The following is a 25,878-nucleotide window of genomic DNA, read 5'->3' on the forward strand; positions in this document are numbered from 1 at the left end:
TGGAGTGGTCAGTCAGTGCTGGGCTGATTTCCAGTTTCAATAAATGGCTACATGTAGTAAATGATCCAGTAGCACTACTACAATATGATTGCTGTGAAGTCCCAATAGTAGCCACTACTACTGCTTGAAGATGTCCTGTGTTCAATGTTAATCCCACAACTGATTGATATCTGAGTGAGTGTGGTCATGCAATGGCATGAGTGAGCACTTGCTTGGCTTGACACTGCAATTATGGGAATGTCAAATGAACATTTAGTATAGAGAAGCTGAATCATGGTGACAGTGGAGCCACATGACATTGCTATTTGCTATGTATAGTACAACAAGTGGTATTGACTCAGAGGCAGTTGCTGGCACTTGTGCCAACTGAACATGTGCCAAGGCTGAGAATGTGACATGTATAGAGGCTGAACTTTGACAGTGACCTTGCTAGTTGGACTGTTGCCAAACAATGGCACACAAGACTCAAGTAAATAAATCCACCCCAGTTGTTGGCATGCTTCCCCCCCATTTCCTTACTGTGTTTCTTTGTGATGTGATACTTCTCCCCTGTCATTCCTCCTTTCCCTCTCTCTCTCTCTCTCCCATTCATGCTGCTCATCATCTTTGTCTTTACCTCAGCATGTCATCTTGGCTTTGATAAGGTAAGTGTTTCCTTTGATCTCAAATTTTCCACTCTACTTGATCACTGTTACCTTGTAGCACCCTTGGTATCTCCCCACTGAGTGTAGTCTGCAGCTACAGGATGTAGGGAGGGGATACCCTCCACCTTCTATTGTGCTCAGTGTGGGACATGACTTCTGGGAAGTGTGTGTCCAGAGGAAGACTGTAGGGAGATTTCCCTAGGGTCATCCCAAGGGATGCTGAGTGGAAAGAGAAGTCAAGGATAACACTAGAAGGGATAGGGTATGTGTGTGAAGAATGCAGAATTTTATTCCAGAGGGTTGTGGACATGCAAGGAACAGCAGATTTGGTATACAGAATTCCAAGAGGCAGTTATGCAACAAGAAGAGTGTATCTGAGATGGGGGAGACATAAGATAAGGTGCAATGGACTGGGGGGCACAGGAGGCATGGAGAACACTGAAGACACTGTAGATCCTGTAGATTCAATAGATGCTTTTAGACTCTGGGGACTCTTGAACTCACAAAACACACACAGATAGTGACTCCAAAAGTGGGTGGTATTTTTCTGACACTACAGTGGAATTATATACTACATGGGACATAGGTACAAGTCAGAGTAAAGTGGGGCAGAAAAACTAAAAGACCAAAAAATAAAGGAAAGGATGGCAGACATCAGCAAACTACAAATGCACATGAAATAGTCCAGTGAGTGGTAAGCAAGAGTAAATGGAACAAAGGCAAGGGGGTATCTTCCAACAGAACAAGGGTACATGTACAGGTGAAAAGTGGAGCTGGCAGGAAAGCAGAAGTGCAGAAGGGAAGAGTGTATGGGTTCAAAGAATGGTTTGTGGAATTTGGGGCAACAGGGGCAACCAGGGTTTTTTTTAGAGATGATTGGCACAGATGACTGGTGATGTGGCTGGGTGGTGGATCAGTTGTGGAATTCCAGATCAGCTTGTTGACAACTCTGGGTGAATATGGAATTTTTGGATCAGCTTATTGATGACTGGGTGACACATTGAAGGTTGGGAGAAACTCCAAAGCTGAAAGGGGGTGGGATGAAATATGAGGCAATGAGCAGGAAGAATTCCAAAGGCACAGAGTGATAGGGGCTTGTCACAGAGGCAGCAGAATTTACTGACAGTTTCCTGTTTCAGCCTCAGGGAGTATATGGCTTCCTACATCTGCCAGCACAATGTTCAGTTGGGGGGTAATGTGTTGGCTCTGGGGGAATAGTCTGTGCCTACTTCATGTAGGCCAGCTGATTTGGGATCTGGGGGTTAGTCTAAGCCTACATTGTAGGTCAGCTTATGGTGTTATTTCCTGTGTCTACAAGTGTAGTCCAGCAAATGATATGTTAGTTTTTGTATATACATATTGGTAGTGGCTACTTGGTGATAGGGTTCATCATAGTAAGTGTTCAGCTGTTGTAGAAGCTATGTTGTACTGACATCAGACCTGTAGAGCTGTCTGTCTTGTTCTCCTGGTGATGGTTCACCTCAGGTAGGTGAACCTTGCATTGTTGTTTTGATGCTAATGTGCATTTAGGATCTTTGTCATTATCTGTTGTGTGGTTTTTGGAAACTTGGTTGAATTGAGGATGTTTTTTATTGGCCCAACTGTACTTCTGGGGGAGGGCCCCCTCTGGAATGCAGGCAAGCCTTGGTTTCTTATGAAACCATTATGCTTTTGTAGTTGAATTTATGTATGCACTTGTCAATGTCACTCTGCTTTGATTGTATTACAATGCTGTGTGGGGATCTATGCCTCTTTTTCTGAATGAAGCAACTCTGGTCAGGAGCATCAACCAAAACACTGGTATACCAAGATAAGTGACCAGTCACTTATGGTTGTGGGGCATGCCAGCATGTGGTACACACATGAGCCAGTCCAACTCTGGACAGGTATGGCAACCAAAGTGCCAGTGTATGTACCCAAGATAAGCAACTGGTCACCTATTTTTTTGGGGGGCATGCCAACAACCATTGGGTGCACACCCAAGCCAGTATTGGCTTACTTAATTGATTACATAAGCAATAAATAGCACCACTTTCACATAGTTCATTGATTATCTAACATCCAAATATGGAAGTGACAGCATTACATAAGCAACAAACAAGTATATACCAAGGTCAGATTTGTGGCCATGTAACTTTTGCATCTTGAACTTGAACCACTACCTGCTGCATTAAGATTAAGTACAAACAGATACAAAACAGAAACTTGTCCAGCACCAACAAAACCCAGGCCAAAGTAAGTTAAAGTCATTGGAAAAATAAGCAACCAGTTGCTTATTTCTCTCCCCCTGCCTGCAGTCCAATGACAACAACAGTAAGTCTGGCAAAAGGTATAGAAAAAGGGTGCTGTAGGCAACCTCAGTAGTGAAGATCTACTATTATATTAGATATACCTGTAGGCAACTACAGGGAGTCAGTAAGTAGAATACTGCCAATGAATGGTAATCTTACCCTCAGTATTGAGCAATCTACTGAGGGAACAGTGTAATGACTGTGCAGTAAGTGTGCTCTAATGGCTTATGTAAGCAGCCAAATATCACACCAAAGTAAGCAGAACACAGGGGAGAATATATCTCCAACAAAAGGACTGCTGTGCCCCAGGTAAGTTGTACCATGCATCATGCACAGGAAACCACACTGACTTGCATGTGTTCATGTCATGTCACAACTTTCCCAGCCCCCCAGACCCACTGTAAGTAACCTGGCACCTCTGACAAGTGACCAGTCACTTATTCTGACTTTCTGTTCAGGGTATCTCCACTGGAACAGATGTGGCTGCAGCCATCAATCTTTCACATGCCCAGCCCACTGCTGCCCACAGGTGGTCCATGGAAATGACCAGAGTCCCTCACACATTGGCAAGGTGAGAGGACTATTGAATTGGACACCCTTTCCCAGGTGGTCCACCACCATCTTTATTCAAGCTGCCACATTCCCCTCACTATGGATGATGATGGTCAAACCCTCATTGCATTTCCCAATGGCATTGCTGATGACCATGAGTATGGTGTGGATGATCAAGTCATCATATATTCTGCCTTCCCATCCTCCAATCAGGCATTGATTGATGTATGTTCACACTCACTTCCCTCATTCAAATTTTAGTCATGATGCCAGATTCCTGCTTTATATGACATCACAGCAGTTGAGCTGAACAGGACTATGACACTGAAGAAGTGACAGGCAGCACTGGACAATTTCCACATGTCAACATAGATGACCAGTCATTGTATGCTCATCATCCCTAACATTGGGATGGTAGGTCTTAACCTGGCATGTGCAAATATCATGGTAATTGTAGTAAGTATTACACATCTGGATCTAGATATTCATCAATCACTTATACATATCACAGGACACTATGTGGTCAGCACTTGATGATGAGCAGCCACATGGGAGAATGGTACCCCCAGCAAAAGCAAGTCCATGCATACCAGCTCATCACTTGTCAACCCCAGATGTCTTTTTAAACAATACACCATTTGATAAAGGGCAACTTCACTCCATGTTCATGGGGTGTATGGATGAAATCAATAAGTGCATGCTAGCACCCCCCCCCCCCACCCATATCTAATATCCATCCCTATCCATCTCTCATGACTACAGAAGGGTTATCTGAGAATGATAATGATGGTGACAGCATATTGTCGATCTCAACCACTCATGCAGCAACAATGACAATGCACCACTGAGACCAATATCACATGTCAATCCTAAACCCAAACCCCACCCAAGCCTACCATTGACAGAAAAGGGAAATGGCCCCATGCATCACAACACTGGGTCATTGGACAACCCATTAGGGATGGAAGATGTCCAACCATCTGGGAGCAAGGAGATGAGTGACAAGTGTGCCCCAGTGAGTTCTCCCAAAACCACTGATAAACAGCCCAGGCACAGACAGAGTGGCACAGTGACCATGGTCAAAGCCACAGTAAACTCACTCACTGTGGTGATGGCTGCAATGCAGGCTGAAGAGGGCTCAGCAACTGTGTCAACATCACAAGACAAGTCAGCTCAGACACCTCTGTCATAGACCCTGTTGACAAGATCTTGGCCCAGCTGCTGGAACCCAGTGGCCAAAATAATCCCAATGAAGACAAAGCTCTGGCCCTCAAGAATCTCCAGTTGCCTATGCTATCACCTCTCACCCCACCCCTGCCATCAGTGCCAGATGATGCAGGTGAATCATCTGTGGGTCCAAGCACAGCTGGGTCAGGTTTTTGCAATGCCACACATTGCCACCCATTGGCAACAAACAAGGATGGGAGTGGTAGCTCCAAACCCACCTCCATGTGCAGAAGGGGCACTAGAGGTGGCAAAGGTGGCAGAGGTAGCTGTCAGGGTAAGCCATGATCTTTGTCCTCAAGTTAACTTGCCTGTCTGCTGCTCCAATCATACTATTGTCCCTATTTTACATCATGCTGTCTGCTGCAATGTCCCCTACATACATCATTCTCTACTTTGCATATCCCCCCCCACATCTATACATGTCTTCAGTTGGGTCATTTGTTGGTATGTTGACCATGCTGAGGAATGACATACATTTGTGTTTAGTTGTGTTGCTGTACACACATGCATGACTGGCATGGTGAATGGACATCACAGCTGTCCACACCAGCCAATTTCATGTGATGTGATGTGTCCCAATATTGTTTGAGGGTGCCACATGCACATTTGTATGTCAACATAGTGCTATCAAAGTTGGCAATGTATGGCATTCTTATCCTGGATGACCATCAGCACCTACACAGGATCAGAATATTAGTGGAGTATAAACTTATTGTATTACTCAGCTAATGTGTCAGCAAGGGGCACATTACATGGGATTTCATTTGTTGTGAGGAGATGCAATTAGGTGGAACACAGGATTGGAAGATTAACAAGTTATATTTAACACATTATAATGAATTGCCATGCTGTCATCTAATGGCTGATCAGCAATTTTTGGCCATCTTGGATGGCTGGCATGCAACTTACAGTGGCTCAAAAAACTGTCCCAATGTTTCAGCAATTTTGATTGATGGGAGTGTAGCATGTCAATGACTAAGAACTGGTTCAAGTGGTTGGTTTGGGGTGTGAAGCCCATGGTCTGGGCTTTCTAACAAGTCCTAGGTGGTGATGGCCAGGTGAAGACTAGTGGAGGTATGATCCATTTGGTTTGGTGATGCATTGGGACAGTTTCTTGAGTTTGAACCCAGTCTGCATAGTTTTGAGTTTCACGAAGTTTAAAATGCTGTGAGGTGCTTACTAATGCTTACATATTATATCACATGGTCTATTCAAGGATTTGTCACCATACAAACAATGCCAAACAATGAATTGAGACCATCAAGGTTCCCTCTTCTACCTAACTCATGAAACCAGCCTCCTGGTCCATCTGGGTCATTTTCTCAGAGTAATCTCCATAGATATTAGTGTCCACTACAGTAATGGCATCAGGGTATATGTCCAACACAATCAAACACTTAAAAAATGTGCTTTCAGTCATCCCTGTGCTGTTTCCCCCACTCATACCTGACATGTTCTGCAACTAATCAGTACTGAGACAGCTGGAAATGCCAGGGAGGTCAATCTGGCACATCAGGAAATGATGAACAAACAAAACACCTTTTAACCAGTACATTTTCACCACAGTGCAACTAGTTTCAATGCTGGGGTGAGACAAAACATTCCTGTGCACTTCAGGTGGCATGGGAAGCATGGCTAGACTGTGCTCTCAGCTGACTGTGGATGACTGGGAATGGTTGATTTGGTCATATAAGACCATAGGTAAAACTCAGGGCTGGATGGATTGATGGAATCTCCTTCCTAGTAGTTCAGTGGATTATCCCCCCCAGGGCACCTGGACTGCAATGAAGGGTTTTAGCTCACCCTAGCCCTCAACCCAGCACCCCTAAGGTGGGAACCCACCAGATAAGAGGTGATTGGATTTTTGCTTATGTTTTACAGTGACAGATTAACCATAATGGCTTTTTCAGCATTCTCAGTACTGATTAGTTGCATGAACATGTCAGGTATGAGTGGGGGAAACAGCACAGGGATGACTGAAAGCACATTTTTTAAGTGTTTGATTGTGTTGGACATATACCCTGATGCCATTACTGTAGTGGACACTAATATCTATGGAGATTACTCTGAGAAAATGACCCAGATGGACCAGGAGGCTGGTTTCATGAGTTAGGTAGAAGAGGGAACCTTGATGGTCTCAATTCATTGTTTGGCATTGTTTGTATAGGTGACAAATCCTTGAATAGACCATGTGATATAATATGTAAGCATTAGTAAGCACCTCACAGCATTTTAAACTTCGTGAAACTCAAAACTATGCAGACTGGGTTCAAACTCAAAAAATTGTCCCAATGCATCACCACACCAAATGGATCATACCCCCACTAGTTTTCACCTGGCCATCATCACCTAGGACTTGTTAGAAAGCCCAGACCATGGGCTTCGCACCCCAAACTAACCACTTGGACCAGTTCTTAGTCATTGACATGCTACACTCCCATCAATCAAAATTGCTCAAACATTGGGACAGTTTTTTGAGCCACTGTAACATCTCATCATCATGTGATCAGTGACCCCAACAACATTGTGGCCATCCTGGACAGCCACCTGCTTCATAGACCTCATGGTCATCTCACCTCAGGTTCTCATACCCCACATGTGATAGCCATCCAAGATGGCCAAATACTTGTTGACAGTCATCATAACATGTCTCTGATGACATTGAATGCCAGTACTAATACCACTGCATTAAATTTTCAGAGTATCTAAGAATGTGGTGTGTGTGTGAGGGAAGCAAATCAGTGGTAATTGTGTGGATAAGATGGAATAATAGTAGCAGTTGGCTGTCTAAGGCAGCCAGTTGTACTGTGGGCCTGGGTCATGCAACACAACCTATTTGCAACTGATGGGCCATCCAAGTAGGCACCCACTCATGGTGACACAATCAGACCTGTGTGTATGTTGGCTATCCCAGATGGCCACCCCCCTTACAGATCCCATAGGCATCTGACAATGAATGTGGTCACTTGTTACATCACTTGGGAAGGCCATGGCAGCTGGTCATTGTGAAGATTTATGTGCCCATTCCACTTCCAAAAATTTTGATATGCACCTAGCAACTAGCCATCCTAGGCAGTGCATCATCAATAGTAGGTGTGACTATTCCCTCACCAATTATATTCACATGGCTGCAGCAATTGGCCATCTAAGCAAATGTTTGGGTGCAACAATTCCAATCCCCATTATATTCATAGGTCTGTAGTGACTGGTCATCCAAGACAGCCATGATCAATTGTTAGATGCAAGAATTCCATATTCCATTACATTCACAGGTCCATTGCAATTGGATGTCCAAGACAGCCATCATCAAACTTAGGTGTGACCATTGCATTCCTCATTATATGCACAGGTACATAGTGCCTGGCCATCCAAGATGGCCACCATCAATCATTAGATGTGACCATTCCATATTAAATTACATTCACAGGTCCATAGTGATTGGCTGTCCAAGATGGCTGTCATCAATCTGAGGTGCAACCCTTTCATTCCCCATTATATGCACAGATATGTAGTGACTGACCATCCAAGATAGCCATCATCCAACTTAGGTGCAACCATTCAATCTGACCATAGTCAATCTTTAGGTCAACAACCTCCTGGACTGCAGGCCTATGAAGTCTCTTGCAACTATGATTCCCTCATAGGCATTTTCACATGATTTTCCATACTCCAATCATTTGGAACTCACTCCAATCCCTCCATTTAAATATATTTGAAGACAGATAATCATCTCAAGGCCAAGGCCTATGTGGGTGTGGGTGATTAGTTCCTGCCTATGCGCCAAGCAGCTGGATCAGTGTCTGACCAAATCCTACATAACAGGGAAGACAGTTGAACTTGCCAATACACAAGATCCAAAAATTTTCCTTTTGCAAGGTCAGCAAGTGTGAGTCCAGGGCTATCCCATCCCAAGATCTCAAACTTGTGTATGATAAATGCCTGCATCCACTTGTGTGAAGGCACATGCATAACATGGCATCCCATTGGACAGCCAGCTACTCCTCAGCTCTCAGCCTCTATTGTGACAGAATGGGAAAGATCCATGAAGGCTCTCTTGATGTTCCTGCCCATATACTGCCCATTTTTGGGGAGGAACATCTCACCAACTTGCTACTCTGCAACCCTACTTTCAAGATGCATACTATGTCCATGAATTCAGAGGGTGGAAGGGTGCCACTGTGCATGATCCCCTTGATGCACAGGATCAAGATCTGGCCCTCCAAAAGTTCATTGATGTGCTTCATATGGAGAGGATAGATCCAGACAGTTGGTACATTGATGTTGGTCTTGAATTTGGATAATATGACCAGGTGGTCACTTAGCATGCCACTGGGCATGAAACTGTTCTCAACCATTGTCTCCCATCTCTGGATCAGGAAGTCATCAACCCAATAGTCATCAAATCCCCATTCCATGTTGATCACATGATGCACCTAAAAGAACTTGCTGGTTTCCAATATGCACCTGGGAGGAAAGGTCATGATGATGAAGTTCACTACATCCAGGCCTATGCAACAGAGAAGACTATGTCATACCAGCTTCATCCAGGTTTATTCACTCCACTGGATCTCATGTCTCTCTTCATCACAGACAATCTTGAAACCCTCATCAAGAAAACTGAGGAGATGAGCAAGATCTTGTTCAATTGTACTGGTGGTGAGGCTGGACATGCACAGGAAGGTTGTGCAAGGCTCAAAGTTTGAGTTGGATTCTCCCAGGCACTCTCAGCCTTCACTACCATCCCAAGTTGACTCTTGCAGTATTGTTTAGTGCATCTCCCTGCTAAGTCATGGTGGTAAGTGTAAATTCTTCTCATGCTATCACAATCACTAAATATTCTTGATCATGTTAGGTGGTCCAAGTGGTACCAATTAGTTGCAGTCCACATGGTGATCAAAAACTTGCTTCACAGTGAATTCAGAGACAGAAAATCAGACTGTGCTCTAGGCTTGGGTGCCCTCATGATCTGGATCATCAATGGCCTGCATCATTGACCCAATGAGAAATTCATCCTGCTGGCAAAAGAAGTTTACCAACATATGTACCCAGACTATGATGACTATGATGATGATTTTGAAGATCAAGATGATGATGCAATCATGCCACTCATGTATGAAGCTGGGCTGTACTTTGTCTGTGACATTGTGATTGATAATATTGGTGCCTTCCACCTGCCTTACCATAAGGCCATCTCTGATGAGGCATTCCAGTCTGCTTTTTGGCTCACTCTCCACCAAGTTCAACAAAAACAAATAATGGGGGTTGCCAATCATGATCTTCTATGGACATTGTCAAATCAACATCATACTTCCAACCACTCCAAACACCCCACCCTGCATGTCCAGGACATCAGACCAACCAATCATCCACTCCCTCAGGTCAATATTGACTTGTTAGAAAATATCACCATCCATCCTGCCAAGTGAATGTGAGGGCCCAACATTGATCACTTTGCTCAACATGGAGGTGGAAACCACGATGCACAAGTGCTCATTTTTGACACCAAAGAGCCTGATGAAGATAGAGAAACTCAGGTCCAACTTCTTTTGGAACAATTTTTTAATGACAAGAAAGCAACCTCAGAAGGTAGTTGGACCAACATTCCCCCACAGCAGCAAACTCAAGAAGCCACTGAGACCATATATCAATCATTTGCCCTTCCATTCTTTGCAGCACAGTACACATTCTGCACAGGGCAGCAATGGGACCATTCCCATTGCCTTTTTCTGACTCAATTGCCCACCACCATAAGACAAAACTTCCACAAGTGCATGTATTATCACAAATGGCTTGACCTTATTGCATTGCTTGGAGTCCAATCATGCAACAGAGTGCAAGCAGCCATCAGACAGAAGTTCAGTACTCTGGTGTGGATCCCATTCACTGGATCAGATAGGATATGGTGCACTGGGCCTATGACAGGGAGGGGGTGGTTTACATTGCCTGAGGGACACCCTCCAGCAGGACCCCAGATTGCCTTGAATCTGCATCTGAATGTCAGGCATCTGGGATTGGGAAACCTTTCTTGTGGGTCATGTCCACTTCAAACCATGCAGATGATATCATGGATGGTGAGGATGAGGATGGTAATGTGCTGCCAGCTGCACCCAGGGCTGCCATACAGCATGAGGATGAGGGAGATGATAGGATATCTTTATTGTGAGGAGCATTGACTGCAAGCCATGCTGACCCTGGTCTCCCATTCAGCAAGAAGAGGAAGATGAAGATAAAGATGAAGATGAAGATGAAGATGACAAACCTGGCTAGCAAACAGCATCCACTGCATGCCACATTGGACCTGGTGCTCTGATTCAGTGAGATGAAGAAGAGGAGGAGGAAGAGGAGGACATGAGGTTTACTGAGACACAGACAGGCCAGTTCTGGAATCACACCCCTAGTCCAGGACCATTGAGTCAGGTGAAACATCACTCATCATCATCACATTCTCCCTTGCCCACTGCATCTGTGGTCACCAACAGGGCCCAATCATACAGCTCACTTGACCAGCACTATAGCATGGGCTACATGCCACAGATACCCACATTGGATGACATTCCACAACAACCTCCACAAGGAATTCAGGTGGATGCTGAATTCAACAAATTCACTATGGAATTCCCACAGTATATAAGCCAACTACTCAGGGAGGAGGAAGAGGAAGAAGATTTCAATTGAACCCTGAGTGAAATTATTGTGTACAGATTTCTTGTTAGCTCTAAATGTTATGACAATTTGATATGGTTTATGTCTTCTCCACCAGTAATCTTGGAATGACAACAGTGAGCTCACTAATTAGTGACTAGGCATGTGAAGTTGGCATTTCACATGCATGCATTCCCCACTTTTAGCCACCCAGACATCCAGATGGCAATGTACATAATCATCATTTGTCTGAGTGCATGGATGTCATGTTCACACAACTACTCCCCTCACAGTGTGTATGGCCACCCCACACCACAAGTGTTTGGGTCAGGTGACTGAAGTCCCTGTGCATGTGCATAGCCACCTGTGACACCAGCCAAGATGGTCATGTGACCAACTGCTTGTGCATGTGCATTACTGTCTTGGACAGCTGCCTGTGACACAGGCCAAGATGGTCATGTGACAACTCCCCTTGCAGTGTGTATGGCCATCCAAGATAACCACCTGTATTGCTGACCTTGTGGTCATGTGACCTCTTTCCCATGCACCTGGTCATGAAACCAAGGGCCATCTTGGACAGCCAGAAGTACCATGGCCCATGCCAACTGCACATGACATGTCTACTCTGGACAACTGACCTATAGTGCTACTACTGCCTGCTATACATAGTTAATGACATACCTGTACACAAGGGAAAACTAAATAGATTACTAGGTGACAGCATAGTACAGGGTAGTAATAACAGTGATGTATTGTAGCATGGTTGCACTGGGCAGAGTGGCCCAAATTGATGTGGCTGCCCAGGACAGCCATTGTTGATGAGGGATTCATGGTCATGTGACCATATTCACATGGCCCACTTGAGCATACCAGTCACATGTGCTCTGACCTGTGCACAGTGTGGCCATCCAAGACAGCAAGAGGCACTGTGGCCATGATGGTCACATACCCAATACCCATGCACTGTTTGGCCATCTTGGACAGCCACTGGCATCACAGGCATGGCAGCAGCCATTGGATCACATGACCCAAATACCACAGGTGGGGTGGCTGCCTTGGATGACCAGATATGCAACCCTACATCACAGCATACTGCAGGAATCCTACCATTTTATCAATACCATTGTATCATCAAGTACCATAAATGGACTTAGCAGAGTGGCCTAAAAACATTTCAACCAGGATGACACATGATGCACATGACCATTATTTACCAAAATATAGTAAAGTTACATGACCTAAAAGGCATACATTCCACAACTACACAACTAATAACTATTCAAACTATTAAAACTTAATAATACAAGTTTTGTTTGATTGAGCATAGATACACTGGGCATTGTGGCCCAAAGTTGGGGGAATCCAGGACATCTGGTCACACAGGTGCGTGTGTGACCCCAGAAAGGAATACATTCATGTGCAAGCACTATGCTCAACTGGCCATCAGGATGGCCAGGTGTGCCTTTTAATAACATGCTTTTGGGAGCCAGCACCTGATCTGCATGTATCTACCAAAAAGTGTAGGATTGGATGTATGCATCTAGGAATGCCACCAATACAGCCACACAGCCACTGTCAGTAGAGAAAATAAGTGACTGGCTGCGTATCTAGACTGGTAGGACAGACACTGCTACCAAGTGACTAGTGACTACCAACTAACAATGGGGGACTACTGTGTACTGACTAGCAAAGACCAACTAGCAACTACCAACAAGGAAGACTACCAAAGGGCAAAGTGAGTACTGACTACCAACTACTGGGTACTGACTACAGACTAGTGACTTGGTGACAGTAATGGATGGAGCCAGAAGGAGGGAAAGTAACACCAGGTCAAGCCTAGTAAGAAACCATGAGATAACTACCTGGTGATAATATGCTGTCAAGAGTCCACTCTCACCTCTGCTTGAAACCTAATGACCTAAACTGTCCATCCAGTTCTAGTCTCAAAAGTGCTTGTTATAAAAGGAAATTTGAGAAAGTGCCTACTATATATGAAACTTTTCTTCTTGTTTCATATTTTTTTGAAAGAATTGCACAACTCATTGATGACCTGTGCAGGCCAAAAAATGCAAAAAATCACACAGCCACAGAAAACTGTGTATAGCCACATAAGTGTTTACCATATATGGAAACAGGTTTTATATATCACAAGGCAACTATGCAACTCACTGATGAGTTGTAATGGCCTGACATGAAAAAATCACACTGCCACTGAAAGCTGTGTATAGCCCAAGGCAACTTGCATACTCATTGATGAGTTGTGCAGGGCAGGATAAACAAAAAATCACACTGCCATGAAAAGCACCTACCATATATGGTTAACAGCTCTGCATAGCCACAGACAGCACCTTCTATTTACAGGTGATGCTGGATAGGGATACCTAGTATATATAGTATCCATTGTGAGAAAGGTTTTCCTTTCCTCTTTCCCTCCCTTCATTTTCTTCTTCTAATCTCTCCTATCACCATCATCACACAGTAGTGTGTCTTGCACCTGCAGTACTGTTTGACAACAAAAATCTACACAACACTCACAACAAAAAATGTGTCAGAGTATCAACCTCTACTGTACCTGATGGACAGCAGGTTACAGTGCACTGGACAGGCAGTCTATTTTTATGCTACTGTTCTGAGCCATCCTGCCCTAAACCTACAGGGTATTCAACCACAGATGCCCTTGAAAGCACACGTGAAGAGGGCCAAGTCCACTTGGTTAGGCCCAGATAGAACAGTAAATTCAAGCATTCAACATTCAGATGCAACTGAGCAAACATGTACAAACAGAGTCAAATGTCATCATCATCACCATCTTATAATACTACTTCCTCTGGCCATTCCAATGCCATGGCCCCTTCAACCCAACCAAGTACTTTGCACTGATCCCCCCACACACTACACAGCCCAGCATGCAGGAGACAGTGATCATGTATGAACACTCCTTCATTGGTCTCAAGTGGTATCTTCAATTTGGGATCACCCAGTTCATGGATGGTTTGGGCACAAGTTGTCAACAACTAGCAGAAAACCAACCATGTTGTGTCTGCAAACAAAATCCAAATCACAATCCAACTGGCATACTACCCATTGCAAAGTTGCCCAAGGCAAGGTTCATGCAGGCAACAAAAACACTAATACCCTTGACATCACAGCAACAAGCATCATTCCAATAAGCAGCCATGCAGGTCAAAGGCATGATGTCCACACATCAACAGAAGACCAATGAAATGGCAGATAGGATACTCTGAGCCCTGCAGTCATATGCAGGCATCTGCCTGATGTGCAAAATCATGGAAGGGGAGTCAGATGGGTCATCCACCCACCAGTTGATTGGCTGCCAATTGGACAATTGGGGTGACTATGTGGCATGGAGGAAACAACTGCAGTACCAGGTCTAGCATGTCAAGGTATGCTGGACATGCCATGTCCCCCAACTCAATGACTGGCTGCAGCCACAATTTTCCAAGGCAATAGATGGGAAAGTGTTGTGCAGCTTCAAAGACATTGTTGGACCAGTGGCACTTTCCATCTTCACAGCAGCCAAGTGAAAGATGAAGCAAGTGCACACTTTGGTTGCCAACAGAATGACCTTGAATCATTTTCAGCTTGGTTAATGGGCAAACCAGTAGAGGGTAGTCAGAGCAACCTGATGGATCTCTTCATGTGGTACACTGAACATGTAGCATAACTCATCAATGAGTTATGCAGGTATAGCCAAAGTTTGTGTGACATATGTATGTATATGTGAGAAATTGGAGAACCAAATGGTCCATTGCATCATCTTCCACAAGGTTGCTACAGTGGCCATTCAGGCAGCAAGGAGCAAGAGAGAGTTGCAAATTATCTGTGACCAATTTGGGTGGATTATGTAAGCATGGCACTATATAAGCCATTAGTTGGTGGTGGCTATGCAAAATCACTTCTTGAACTTGAACCACCACCATCTACTTTCAGATGCACCAAACAACAACAAACACATTACAAATCAATGGCTGTAAGTGGTGTAATTAATCTGAGAAACTAGACAATGCTGATGTACCTGCATTAGACTGACATACCAACAACACAGTAGGTAAAAAAAATTATGTGTTGCTGCACAATTCATTGATGAACTGTGCTGGCTCAGGTCACTGGCAACATCACCACCAACCAGGTAAGTCACATAATGTTGATTGCAAGGTGAATACTGAGTAATAAGACTACCATAGGCTTTGACATAGCTCCTGCCATTACCAGTGCCCTGAATGTCAGCCTGGTTCAGGTGAGTACTGCATAACTCATGGATGAGTTGTGCAGATTGATAATCAATCAATCAAGAATCCCATGGAGGTAAACAATACCATGGGAAACTCAGTGTTACCCAATACCTCCAATCTAAACAATAACAATGTAAGTTTCATTGGTACAGTCTCATCAATAAGCTGTGCAAGCTGACAATGAAATACTCAAAATACCAGTGCAGCAATGGAAACTCAGGCTGAAGGTAGTGATACCAATGTGGCCAATGACATGAACCAGGTAAGCTTGCACAGTTCATTGATGAGTTATGCACCTTGATGACATTCACTAGCAGGCTGGGGACACAGCCAGTTCTAGCAAGCAAGGAAAGAAACCATAGGGAAGAAAGAAGGCCAAACCCTATGCTGGGGAAGGTAACTCTACCAAGGCCAAGGGACAAACCATGGAAAGTAAGATGGTAAGCAAAGCACCATTGTCTGCTGTCAAGGTCATTTTTCTGACTAATTCCTGTTTAGACCCATGCCATCAAAGAAGTCAAAGTGCCACTGGTGCATGATTGACCATGCCAAGGAACTCATCAATCAGTCAATCCTGGGGTATGCATTGATGACAATCATCTCTGGGACATAGTAGACAAGGCATGCATGGCAGAGCTTCTCATGGGAGTTGAGAGTCATGGTTTGCAAAACCAATTCATCCAACATGCATTGGATGTTGGGAGTCACAAGGCTGACATTGACCAGTCAGGCCTGTATATCCTGTATAATGGGAATCATTGAGTGACCTACATACATGTGGGAGCATTCAGCTTACTGCACTGCATTCCACCAGCACAAGAAAGCCATGAAGAGAATCCTCCAAGCTATGTCTGGGAAGATGTGAGAAGTGTTTCAAACTGCAATCAATGCAAATCAATGCAAGTACCAAGGTGGTGAGGGATGGGGGGGGTATGGCTAGTCAGATTCTTTGACCAGGGTGAGTTGGATAACTCACTGATGAGTTGTGCCATGCTGACTGATTCCCCCTACAGATTTCATTGAAGCCCACAAGGACAGGGCCTTAACTGAACCACACCTGGCATCTAACAGTGTGCTGCCAGTACACCAGGACAGTGAACATGACTCTCTCCAATTGATCATGAAAATCTTCTCCACAATTTCCACCAAAGAATCTAGACAAAATTACATCAATGCCATCTTGAAGAGCATTCCCAGCATGCATACCAACTAACTGGGGAAGATCCTGAGGGATCCTCACATGTTTAATGACATTTTCAATTAATTAAGAATATGACATTAAACATGTGAGGATCCCTCAGGATCTTCCCCAGTTAGTTGGTATGCATGCTGGGAATGCTCTTCAAGATGGCATTGATGTAATTTTGTCTAGATTCTTTGGTGGAAATTGTGGAGAAGATTTTCATGATCAATTGGAGAGAGTCATGTTCACTGTCCTGGTGTACTGGCAGCACACTGTTAGATGCCAGGTGTGGTTCAGTTAAGGCCCTGTCCTTGTGGGCTTCAATGAAATCTGTAGGGGGAATCAGTCAGCATGGCACAACTCATCAGTGAGTTATCCAACTCACCCTGGTCAAAGAATCTGACTAGCCATACCCCCCCCATCCCTCACCACCTTGGTACTTGCATTGATTTGCATTGATTGCAGTTTGAAACACTTCTCACATCTTCCCAGACATAGCTTGGAGGATTCTCTTCATGGCTTTCTTGTGCTGGTGGAATGCAGTGCAGTAAGCTGAATGCTCCCACATGTATGTAGGTCACTCAATGATTCCCATTATACAGGATACAGCTGGACCCCTGGGCAGAAGGGCTCCACTTGACCATGTTGGAATAATGAACTCATTTTTGCCTGTATAATTTCCCTTCCATACTTACAGAAGCTTTGTCATCTCACTACTACTAGGCAGAGACTGAGTCACTGTTTTTATAGTTTTTGTCAATAACCACCAGTGCTGTAGCTAGAGGTTTATACAGTACAGTGTGTTTGGTATGGAGTAAGAGCTGAGGCACAAAACTTGTTATTCATATGAATTTCAGGTTGCAACGACTTTGTTAACAAGGTGGTTATACCCCCACACCACAATATATGACATGGACAGTGGCATCTCAGACATGTAAGACTGTGCATGACATTTTCTTTGTGCAGTGTCAGTGTTCTCATTCAAACTACCTTCCTTGACACTATCTCAGATCAGAGAAGGGTGGTGTCAGACCTGGTCTTAACAGAGAGGTGGTTTGGTTGCTCATCATGTCCTGAAGTGCTAAATTGATCCTCATCTAAATTTCAGCTTCCCAGTATTGATTAGTTGCAAACCATATGAAACATGAGTGAGGGAAACAATACTAGGATGACTACTAGCAGGTTTTTTATGGGTCTGATGATGCTGAGAGAATATTACACTGATGGTACTGTAGCAGCCACCAGTATTGGCTCAGATTTCCCAAGAGAATGCATGGTGAGGTTGGTGTCCTTTTGGATGGATATATGAGATCTCATGATGGTTAGGGTGGGAAAATATGAAGTGTGTGAACTTCTCATCTCAGACATAATGTCACAATGCATATGTATCTTTTTTTGTAGGGAAACGAACAGACACTCTCCCTTCATTTGACTGAGATTCCACCTGGTGGGCTGAAAGTGAATAAACTGTTGAAATGGTGTCCCTGGTCTAAAATGGGCATGTCCCCACACACACCAGTACTGAGTCACATGACTCTGGTACCATTTTGTAGCCAGGAACCACTACCACAATCTTTCCCACCAAGTCTAAGCAAAATCCCCCATCTGGTGCTACATTGCACCTACTACAAACAACCAAATATTCTTCATCAACTTGACAAAATTTCCGAAGGTCCGATTTCCTTCTGTCATGCTGGTGATCTAAGAGATTGAAGTTTGGGAGTTCAGACTTCTCTTCTGATATTCTTATGACCTGAGAAAATCAGGTATCAGAAATTCTCAGATCTTTTCAGACCATCAGACCAAAATTCAGAATGTCAAAAGTAAAATCAGAACTTTAGAATTTAAGATATCAGGTTCATCATATCATCAGGATGTCAGATGTGAAAATCAGAACTTCAGAAATTTTGTCAAGTTGTTGATGTTGCAACAGTTTCTGGAGTCACTGTACCAAGTTCACTGCAGACATGATCAAGGTGACTGGTTGGGAGTTCCTGAACCCACATATTTCCACAGAATCCAGATGTGTGGTATGGTATCAGCTCTCTGTGACCACTAGAGCCAATGAGTCCAGTCAACAAGGCCAGTGTTGGGAATACACATATGGTTAGACTACATACAGCGGCTCACAAAATTGTCCCAATGTTTGCACATTTTTCATTAATCATGGTGTAGTGAGTGAAATATCATCATTGAGTCCAACATGTTGGTGGATGGATCAAAGCAGCTGGTCATGGCTCTCTGATGAGCCATATTACATAATATTTGGATAGAAACTGAGGACAGAATACCCAAATGAAAATGAGAGCTCATTGGGACAATTATGTAACTTTGTGATATGCAGGGGATGTAGTCCTTGGGAACACATATAAAACATAGTGAGATGCTCACCAATGCTTACATAATGTATCACATGGTCTACTGAATGATTTATCAACACACAAACAATGCCAAACAGTGATTTTGCACCACTAAGCCTCCTTGCTGTAACTTAAGAAATCACCATTCTGACTCATCAGGGACATTTTCTCAGGGCAACCCCAGTGAATTCTAGTGTACACTAAAATATAATCAATAGAATATGCTATCAGTACCATTGGTGGATGCAGAAACCTGCTAGCAGTTATCTCCTGCATTGTTTCCCCACCAATGCCTCATGTGTCCTGGAACTAATCAGTACTGTGAGAGCTGAGAATAATGTGGAGGCCCAATCTGGCACTCATCTTATCATAAACAAACCAATCACCCACTAACTACTGCATCACAGCTGAAGAAAAGCCTGCCTGAAGGCTCAGGTGAAGCATGACCCTCCTGGGCACTCCTAGTATCATGGGAGGGTTGGTCAAACTGTACTCTGAGTTGAACTGGGGATCACTGGGAAGGAGTTGTTTGGTCATATAAGACTAAAGGAAATATCCAGTGCCAGAATAGAAGGCCAGGAATGTGCAACCTGGTGGCTCAGTAGCATATCCCTCCCCATGGTACCTGGAGTGAGAGAGGGTTTAGCTTCACCCTGACCTCCATACTTGTTTCCCCTTCACAGAAATCCACTAGTTAATTGGTGATTGGTTTGTTTATGATAGGATGAATGCCAGATTGGGCCTCCACATTATTCTCAGCTCTCACAGTACTGATTAGTTCCAGGACACATGAGGCAGTGGTGGAGAAACAGTGCAGGAGATAACTGCTAGCAGGTTTCTGCATCAACCAATGGTACTGATAGCATATTCTATTGATTATATTTTAGTGTACACTAGAATTCACTGGGGTTGCCCTGAGAAAATGTCCCTGATGAGTCAGAATGGTGATTTCTTAAGTTACAGCAAGGAGGCTTAGTGGTGCAAAATCACTGTTTGGCATTGTTTGTGTGTTGATAAATCATTCAGTAGACCATAGTGATACATTATGTAAGCATTGGTGAGCATCTCACTATGTTTTATATGTGTTCCCAAGGACTACATCCCCTGCATATCACAAAGTTACATAATTGTCCCAATGAGCTCTCATTTTCATTTGGGTATTCTGTCCTCAGTTTCTATCCAAATATTATGTAATATGGCTCATCAGAGAGCCATGACCAGCTGCTTTGATCCATCCACCAACATGTTGGACTCAATGATGATATTTCACTCACTACACCATGATTAATGAAAAATGTGCAAACATTGGGACAATTTTGTGAGCCACTGTATGGCAATAGCCTCTCCCAGGTATGACTCTTACTTGTTTAATCATATGTTGCTCCATGACATGCTATGGAGTTCTGTGAACCTGGAAGGCACTGGTCCTATTGTTCTACAGGACAATACTGGAGGTCACTTAGTTGGACAATTACTATACATGACCCTAATGAATCTGCTGTGGGTTATTTCCCCAGCAAATTCAACTGCAATGCCTATGATGCTTTTGACTGTTATCCCTTGGGTGTTAACATGTCTAGCTCCATAAACATTCTCTGGTCAAGAAGTAGGGATAATTTGGCATTTAGGATGAGGTTCTTGATTTTTGGCTTGTTTGGGATGAGCTCTCTGAAGATTTTGGGAGTCTCCAGGAACAGGTTGTGGTTGATAAGGATGCCAAATTAATCAAGGGTCAACTGGTGGTACAGTAGCAGGTGCTCTTCTTGGTTGTTGTTGAGCTCTGGGCTGGTCCACAGCTCTTCCCTGTTGTGGGTTAGGTTGTGGTGGAGTAATAGGATGAGGTGGATGAGGTTGATGAGGCCTCAGTTGGATCTGATCAGGATCCAGTAACAAATGTAGGCTTTCAGAGTTGGATGATGTTGATTGGTCATTTTTGGAATTGGGATCAAAGGTTTTGGTCTTTGAATCCAAGCAGAAAGGAAATGAATCTTCTATGAATTTTGCAGTACAAGATAAAATGATTTTTTGTCCATGAAGAAATCTGTAACCCTTGGTATTAGGCTCATAGCCTAAAAATACCATCTCAATCACATGAGGTTCCAATTTGTCTTTCCTTTGTTCTTTTGGAACCCAGACATAAGCTTTACAGCTGAAGGTGCAGAAATATGAAATGTCTGGAACTTTTCCTAGGAACAATTCTGCAGGAGTTTTAAAAAGAATCCTATTGAGCAGAGTTCGATTATACACATGAAGTGCACAATCAAAGGCAAAGTTCCAGAAGTGTTTTGAAACACTAGCATAATGACAAATAGCACCTGCTTTCTCAGAAATGGTGCAATTAAATCACTCAGCATGACCATTTTGTTGAGGTTGATTGGAAATTGATAGCTGATGAGTAATCCCACATGTAGAAAGGAGCACTTTAAAGGTAGAACCCATAAATTCTTCCCCTTGATCCAAACAGAGTGCAAGAAGATGGTAGCCTGTCTGATTCTGGGCAGAAACCATCCAATTGGCAAAAGCTGTATAGGTATTGGATTTATTGCGAAGGTAGAGACAAAAGCCAAAAGATGAATAGTCATCCAACAGAGTAAGGATGTGTTTGGACTGGAAGTAAGACTCAACCAGTAATTCCATAAGGTCAGCATGAACCAATTCAAGAGGTTTACTGGTGTGTTTCCATGAAGGTTTAAATGCCTTGGAAGACATTTTGCCTTGTGTGCACCCTTTACAAGAGGAAGTCTCCCCCTGTATAGTAAATTTGGGAAGACCCAAGCAGCAAAGATGGCAAAGAATTGCATTCGCAGGATGTCCTAATTGATTATGCCAGAGAGACTCTAGTGACAATGATTTAACCAGAGGGCAAAGGACCACAAACATGTTGGTAGGTGGAAGCAGTACACCCACAAACCAATGTAGTGGTGAAGTCGGAGAGGCTAATTTGGCCTCTAAGACAATCTGGCTGTCTGGTGCTCAGATCACCTCATTAGTTAGAGTCACTGTGTTCCTATACCTGTTTTTAAGGAGTGCATTTCTAGAACATAGCCTCTTTGAAAATAGAGGGCTATAGACAACATTATGGAGAGTTAGGTTATGCCCTGAGTCAAGGCAAATAACCACAGTTCCTTCTCCAAGTAATTTTACTTGACTTAACCCAGCAGTAGATGCAAGGGAAGGAGTTTTAAATTCTCAGAAAGTAAGGAAATCAGTTTTAAAAGGAGTCATGTGGTGTGAAGCTCCAGAATCCAGCATCCAAATTGACTCACCCTTTGGAAGGTTCTTAAATGACCTCCAGTCCAAATTGAAAGGGATATTCATGATAATCACAACCAAGCTCAGGAGTGGATTCATAATGCTGAAAGGCATGCACAAAACACTAGAGAAGATATTAGGAGATATCAAGAGGAAAGAAGACCACCTTCACCAGTCTTACCATCTGCTATGCAACCTCCTCAGGTTCCTAGGCAGTGGACTGAACATCCACAACAAACTACTCCTCCTTCTCCTCTTTCTCCTCTTACTCCACTTCCAGAATCTCCAACTGGAATGCTGGATCAACAGTTTGACATGCATCCTTTTGAAATTGCACTTGCTGCATGAATTAAAGAACCCCCAGAACACTACAAAGATGTTCTAAAATTAACTCCTGACTTACAAAAGAAATGGTTTGATGTGATGAAGGATGAATTAAAATCCATTGAAGAAAGACAAGTCTGGACCTTGGTGGATCCTCCCAGAGATCAGAAGCCTGTTAAACATTGATGGGTTTTCACAATTAAAAGCAATGGTCATTATAAAGCTCATCTTGTGGCTAAAGGCTCTACACAAGAATTCAGAACTGACTTTGAAGATACCTTCTCTCCAGTGGCTCACTTTGAAACAGTGTGAATCTTACTTGCATTTGCTGCCCAAAAGAATTGGGAAATGGAAGCCCTGGATGTCAAAACCACTTTCCTATATGGAAACCTTGATGAAGAAATTTATATGGAGCAACCAGAAGGATTCAAAGTTCTGGGTCATGAACACAAGGTATATCAGCTGCTTAGAGCCCTTTACAGTCTCAAGCAAGTGGCACTTGCATGGAACAAAGCCCTACATGCATCCTTACTTTGCATGGGTTATATATGATCTAAAGTGGATGCTGGCATCTATATTCATTCATCAAAAGCTGGCATAGTCATATTCCTCATCTATGTCAAAAATGGATTATTTTTAGGATTGGACAAACATCTTCTCAAAGCCAAGAAAGACAAATTCATGAAGAAATGGGAATCTTGTGACTTAGGGGATGTAAAAGAATATCTCAGAATTCAAATTCACTGAGATCAATTGAGGAAAGAACTTTATCTCGATCAAATTCCCTATGTCAAAGAAGTTATCAAAAGGTTCAACATGGAGACTGCTCGAAATGTTTGCACTCCATTACCTTTGGGATACCAACTGGAAAAAGCCCCCACCAATTATCAAGCAACTTCCCAACTCCACTCACAGTACCAATCTATTATTGGGTCCTTACTTTATATGGCCCTTGGTACACATCCAGATATTGCTTATGCCATCATACACATGGGTCAATATATGGCAAATCCCACTGAGGATCATCACAACAAAGTGTTGCATATAGTTCACTATATTGCATCTACTCCAAAACTTGTGCTTTACTACTCTGGACTTGAATCACAGATTTTTGGATTTGCTGATTCCAATTGGGCATCAAATAAAGACACTCATCATTTGACAACTGGTTATGCCATGTTCCTTGGCACTTCATTAATCTCTTGGCATTCTCACAAACAGAAGACAATTGCACTCTCTTCTACAGAAGCTGAGTATATGGCTCTCTGTGATGCTGCACATTAAATCAAATGGCTCCACATGCTATTTGATGAATTCAAACTTAAAACTGATAAGACCATATTATACTGTGACAATATGGGTGCTCACTTTATTGCTGAGAATCCTGTCTCAGATGGATGCTCCAAACATATCGACATCCAATGGCACTTTGTACATGAATGTGTACAAGACAGTTTGTTTGGTATTGAATATGTTCAAATTGACAAACAGAAAGCCAATGGTCTAACAAAATCTTTGATGTGGCAAAAATTTGAAATGAATCACTCATCAATGGGACTGGTTAATCTCCCATTCTAGAGCAAGGGGGAGTGTTGGAAATATCTAATAGTTCCAACCATCTAGATACATCTAGATTTACATGTTTTGATACATATGTTGTATCACATGACATGCTCAGTCAGACAGCTCCACAATGATGTCAGTATGACATCATTTACTATGTCATGTTCCATGAAATTCTCCACTATTCCTTACCATACATAGTAGTACCTTCCTTTTACACTACTGGTCCATGCATAGGTCTACATGTATATAAACTCAGGGATTTCTGCTGTACTCCCCATCATTCTACCTAAAGAACAATTCACTTGTATTGAGCCCCAGCTCTACTTGTAACCTCTACTTCAAACCTACCACTTCAACTCAAGAATAAAGGCAAGTGTTCTGTCTTTGTTCTTCACCCTGTCCTGTTCCTCTGCACAATAACAACAGCCAGGAGCATCTGAAGAACAGTGAAGATTTGCTGAAGTAAAGCTCTGTCCACATCTGGATGGTCAGGTGGCTCTGTTGGGTTCAATCTCTGACATACTGCTAGACCTTATGCCAAACTTGTGCACTACCCATCAAACAAGAACAATCCAACAAGTTAGTGAACTGCAACTAAACTGTGCTTTCCATGCAAGCTCTTAGGTTGTTCACTTTCCCTCACTCACACTCCACCCTTTTTGATTCAGAAGCCTGAGCTTGTCTTCACTCAGCCACCTCCCAAAAGGAATGATCCCTAATTCTCAGATGAATGAGAAAGGAGTGTGAATGTTGGAAAATTATTTAGTTCATTGCGATGATGTCAGATTTTTACATGGTGATAATCAGTTTATGATAAGATTGTGTGTGGGAGTGCTGTCACACACCAAAGGTGTTTGGTGAGGTGGACATGGATACAGCTGATGAATGGAGATGAAGACCATAGCCCTCATGCAAAGAAGGACAGCCAGAAATGTTGGCAGTCATCCCTCACACAAGAACAAGTCATCAGTGCCAGAGAAAAAGAAAGGGAGTGAGTTAAGTGCTGGCTAAAATTCTTAAGTGCCTGTGTACAGCATTCCAGTTTTTGACATATCTCTGCCATTTCTGCAGATACTGAGACCATTCCTACACTCACTTGTAGTGCTCAGCCATGCAATCTTACCTTCCAAAATTGGAAAGGATTTGTGCACTCCACACATTTCTACAGCACTCCCTCCAAAAGACACTCATTTCACTAAATTCTTCTGATATGACCACCTCTACATCACTCATTTCACTTGTCCCCTTTGCTAGGGACCATGGCTACATATATCTACCAGGAGTTCCTACCAGCTTCTGTCCTGAAGCATCCTGGTACATCCCACCCTCATCTGTGCCCTCTCAGCCCATCCAGCTTGGACAGCATGTTCTTTTTGTCGGTATGACCTCTAGGAGGACATTCTTTGGTTGCCTCAGGTCTGTCATTCACTTGGAAAGGTCTTATGTGGTCATTTCAGTCTCTCCAGTACAAGAAGCATATGGATCCTTCCTCCCTGCTCCCTGCAATGTCTTCATACCAGTCTTGTCCATCATTCTTCCAAGATTGCAACAGCTACAGTATAATCTACTGTTCTCCACTCTCCC

At 43.3% G+C, this 25,878-nt stretch overlaps 3 protein-coding genes across 3 annotated transcripts; all 3 read left to right on the forward strand.

The window, feature by feature from the left end:
• Window positions 1-590: 590 nt before the first annotated feature.
• F5J12DRAFT_786492 (uncharacterized protein) lies at window positions 591-1,265 on the forward strand (the record flags this gene model as incomplete). Its single annotated transcript, XM_051743456.1, has 6 exons — window positions 591-644; window positions 703-807; window positions 833-906; window positions 941-1,014; window positions 1,162-1,176; window positions 1,231-1,265. The coding sequence occupies 6 exons, from the start codon at window positions 591-593 to the stop codon at window positions 1,263-1,265; spliced, it is 357 nt and encodes a 118-aa protein (XP_051595258.1).
• Window positions 1,266-2,711: 1,446 nt separating this feature from the next.
• On the forward strand, window positions 2,712-5,278 carry F5J12DRAFT_786493 (uncharacterized protein; the record flags this gene model as incomplete). The annotated part of the gene is made up of 15 exons (XM_051743457.1): window positions 2,712-2,774; window positions 2,820-2,879; window positions 2,942-2,957; window positions 3,031-3,059; window positions 3,127-3,141; window positions 3,321-3,335; window positions 3,394-3,506; window positions 3,568-3,712; window positions 3,860-3,943; window positions 3,999-4,180; window positions 4,313-4,502; window positions 4,706-4,826; window positions 4,849-4,988; window positions 5,144-5,158; window positions 5,201-5,278. The coding sequence occupies 15 exons, from the start codon at window positions 2,712-2,714 to the stop codon at window positions 5,276-5,278; spliced, it is 1,266 nt and encodes a 421-aa protein (XP_051595259.1).
• Window positions 5,279-8,841: 3,563 nt separating this feature from the next.
• On the forward strand, window positions 8,842-10,887 carry F5J12DRAFT_727576 (uncharacterized protein; the record flags this gene model as incomplete). The annotated part of the gene is made up of 3 exons (XM_051741817.1): window positions 8,842-8,994; window positions 9,037-9,411; window positions 10,483-10,887. Coding segments are annotated over 3 exons (933 nt in total), but the record flags the coding sequence as incomplete, so codon positions are not given.
• Window positions 10,888-25,878: the final 14,991 nt, after the last annotated feature.

Source organism: Pisolithus orientalis (genome assembly GCF_024613125.1).
Source record: "Pisolithus orientalis strain OTSU chromosome Unknown F5J12scaffold_58, whole genome shotgun sequence".
NCBI classification, from domain to species: domain Eukaryota; kingdom Fungi; phylum Basidiomycota; class Agaricomycetes; order Boletales; family Pisolithaceae; genus Pisolithus; species Pisolithus orientalis.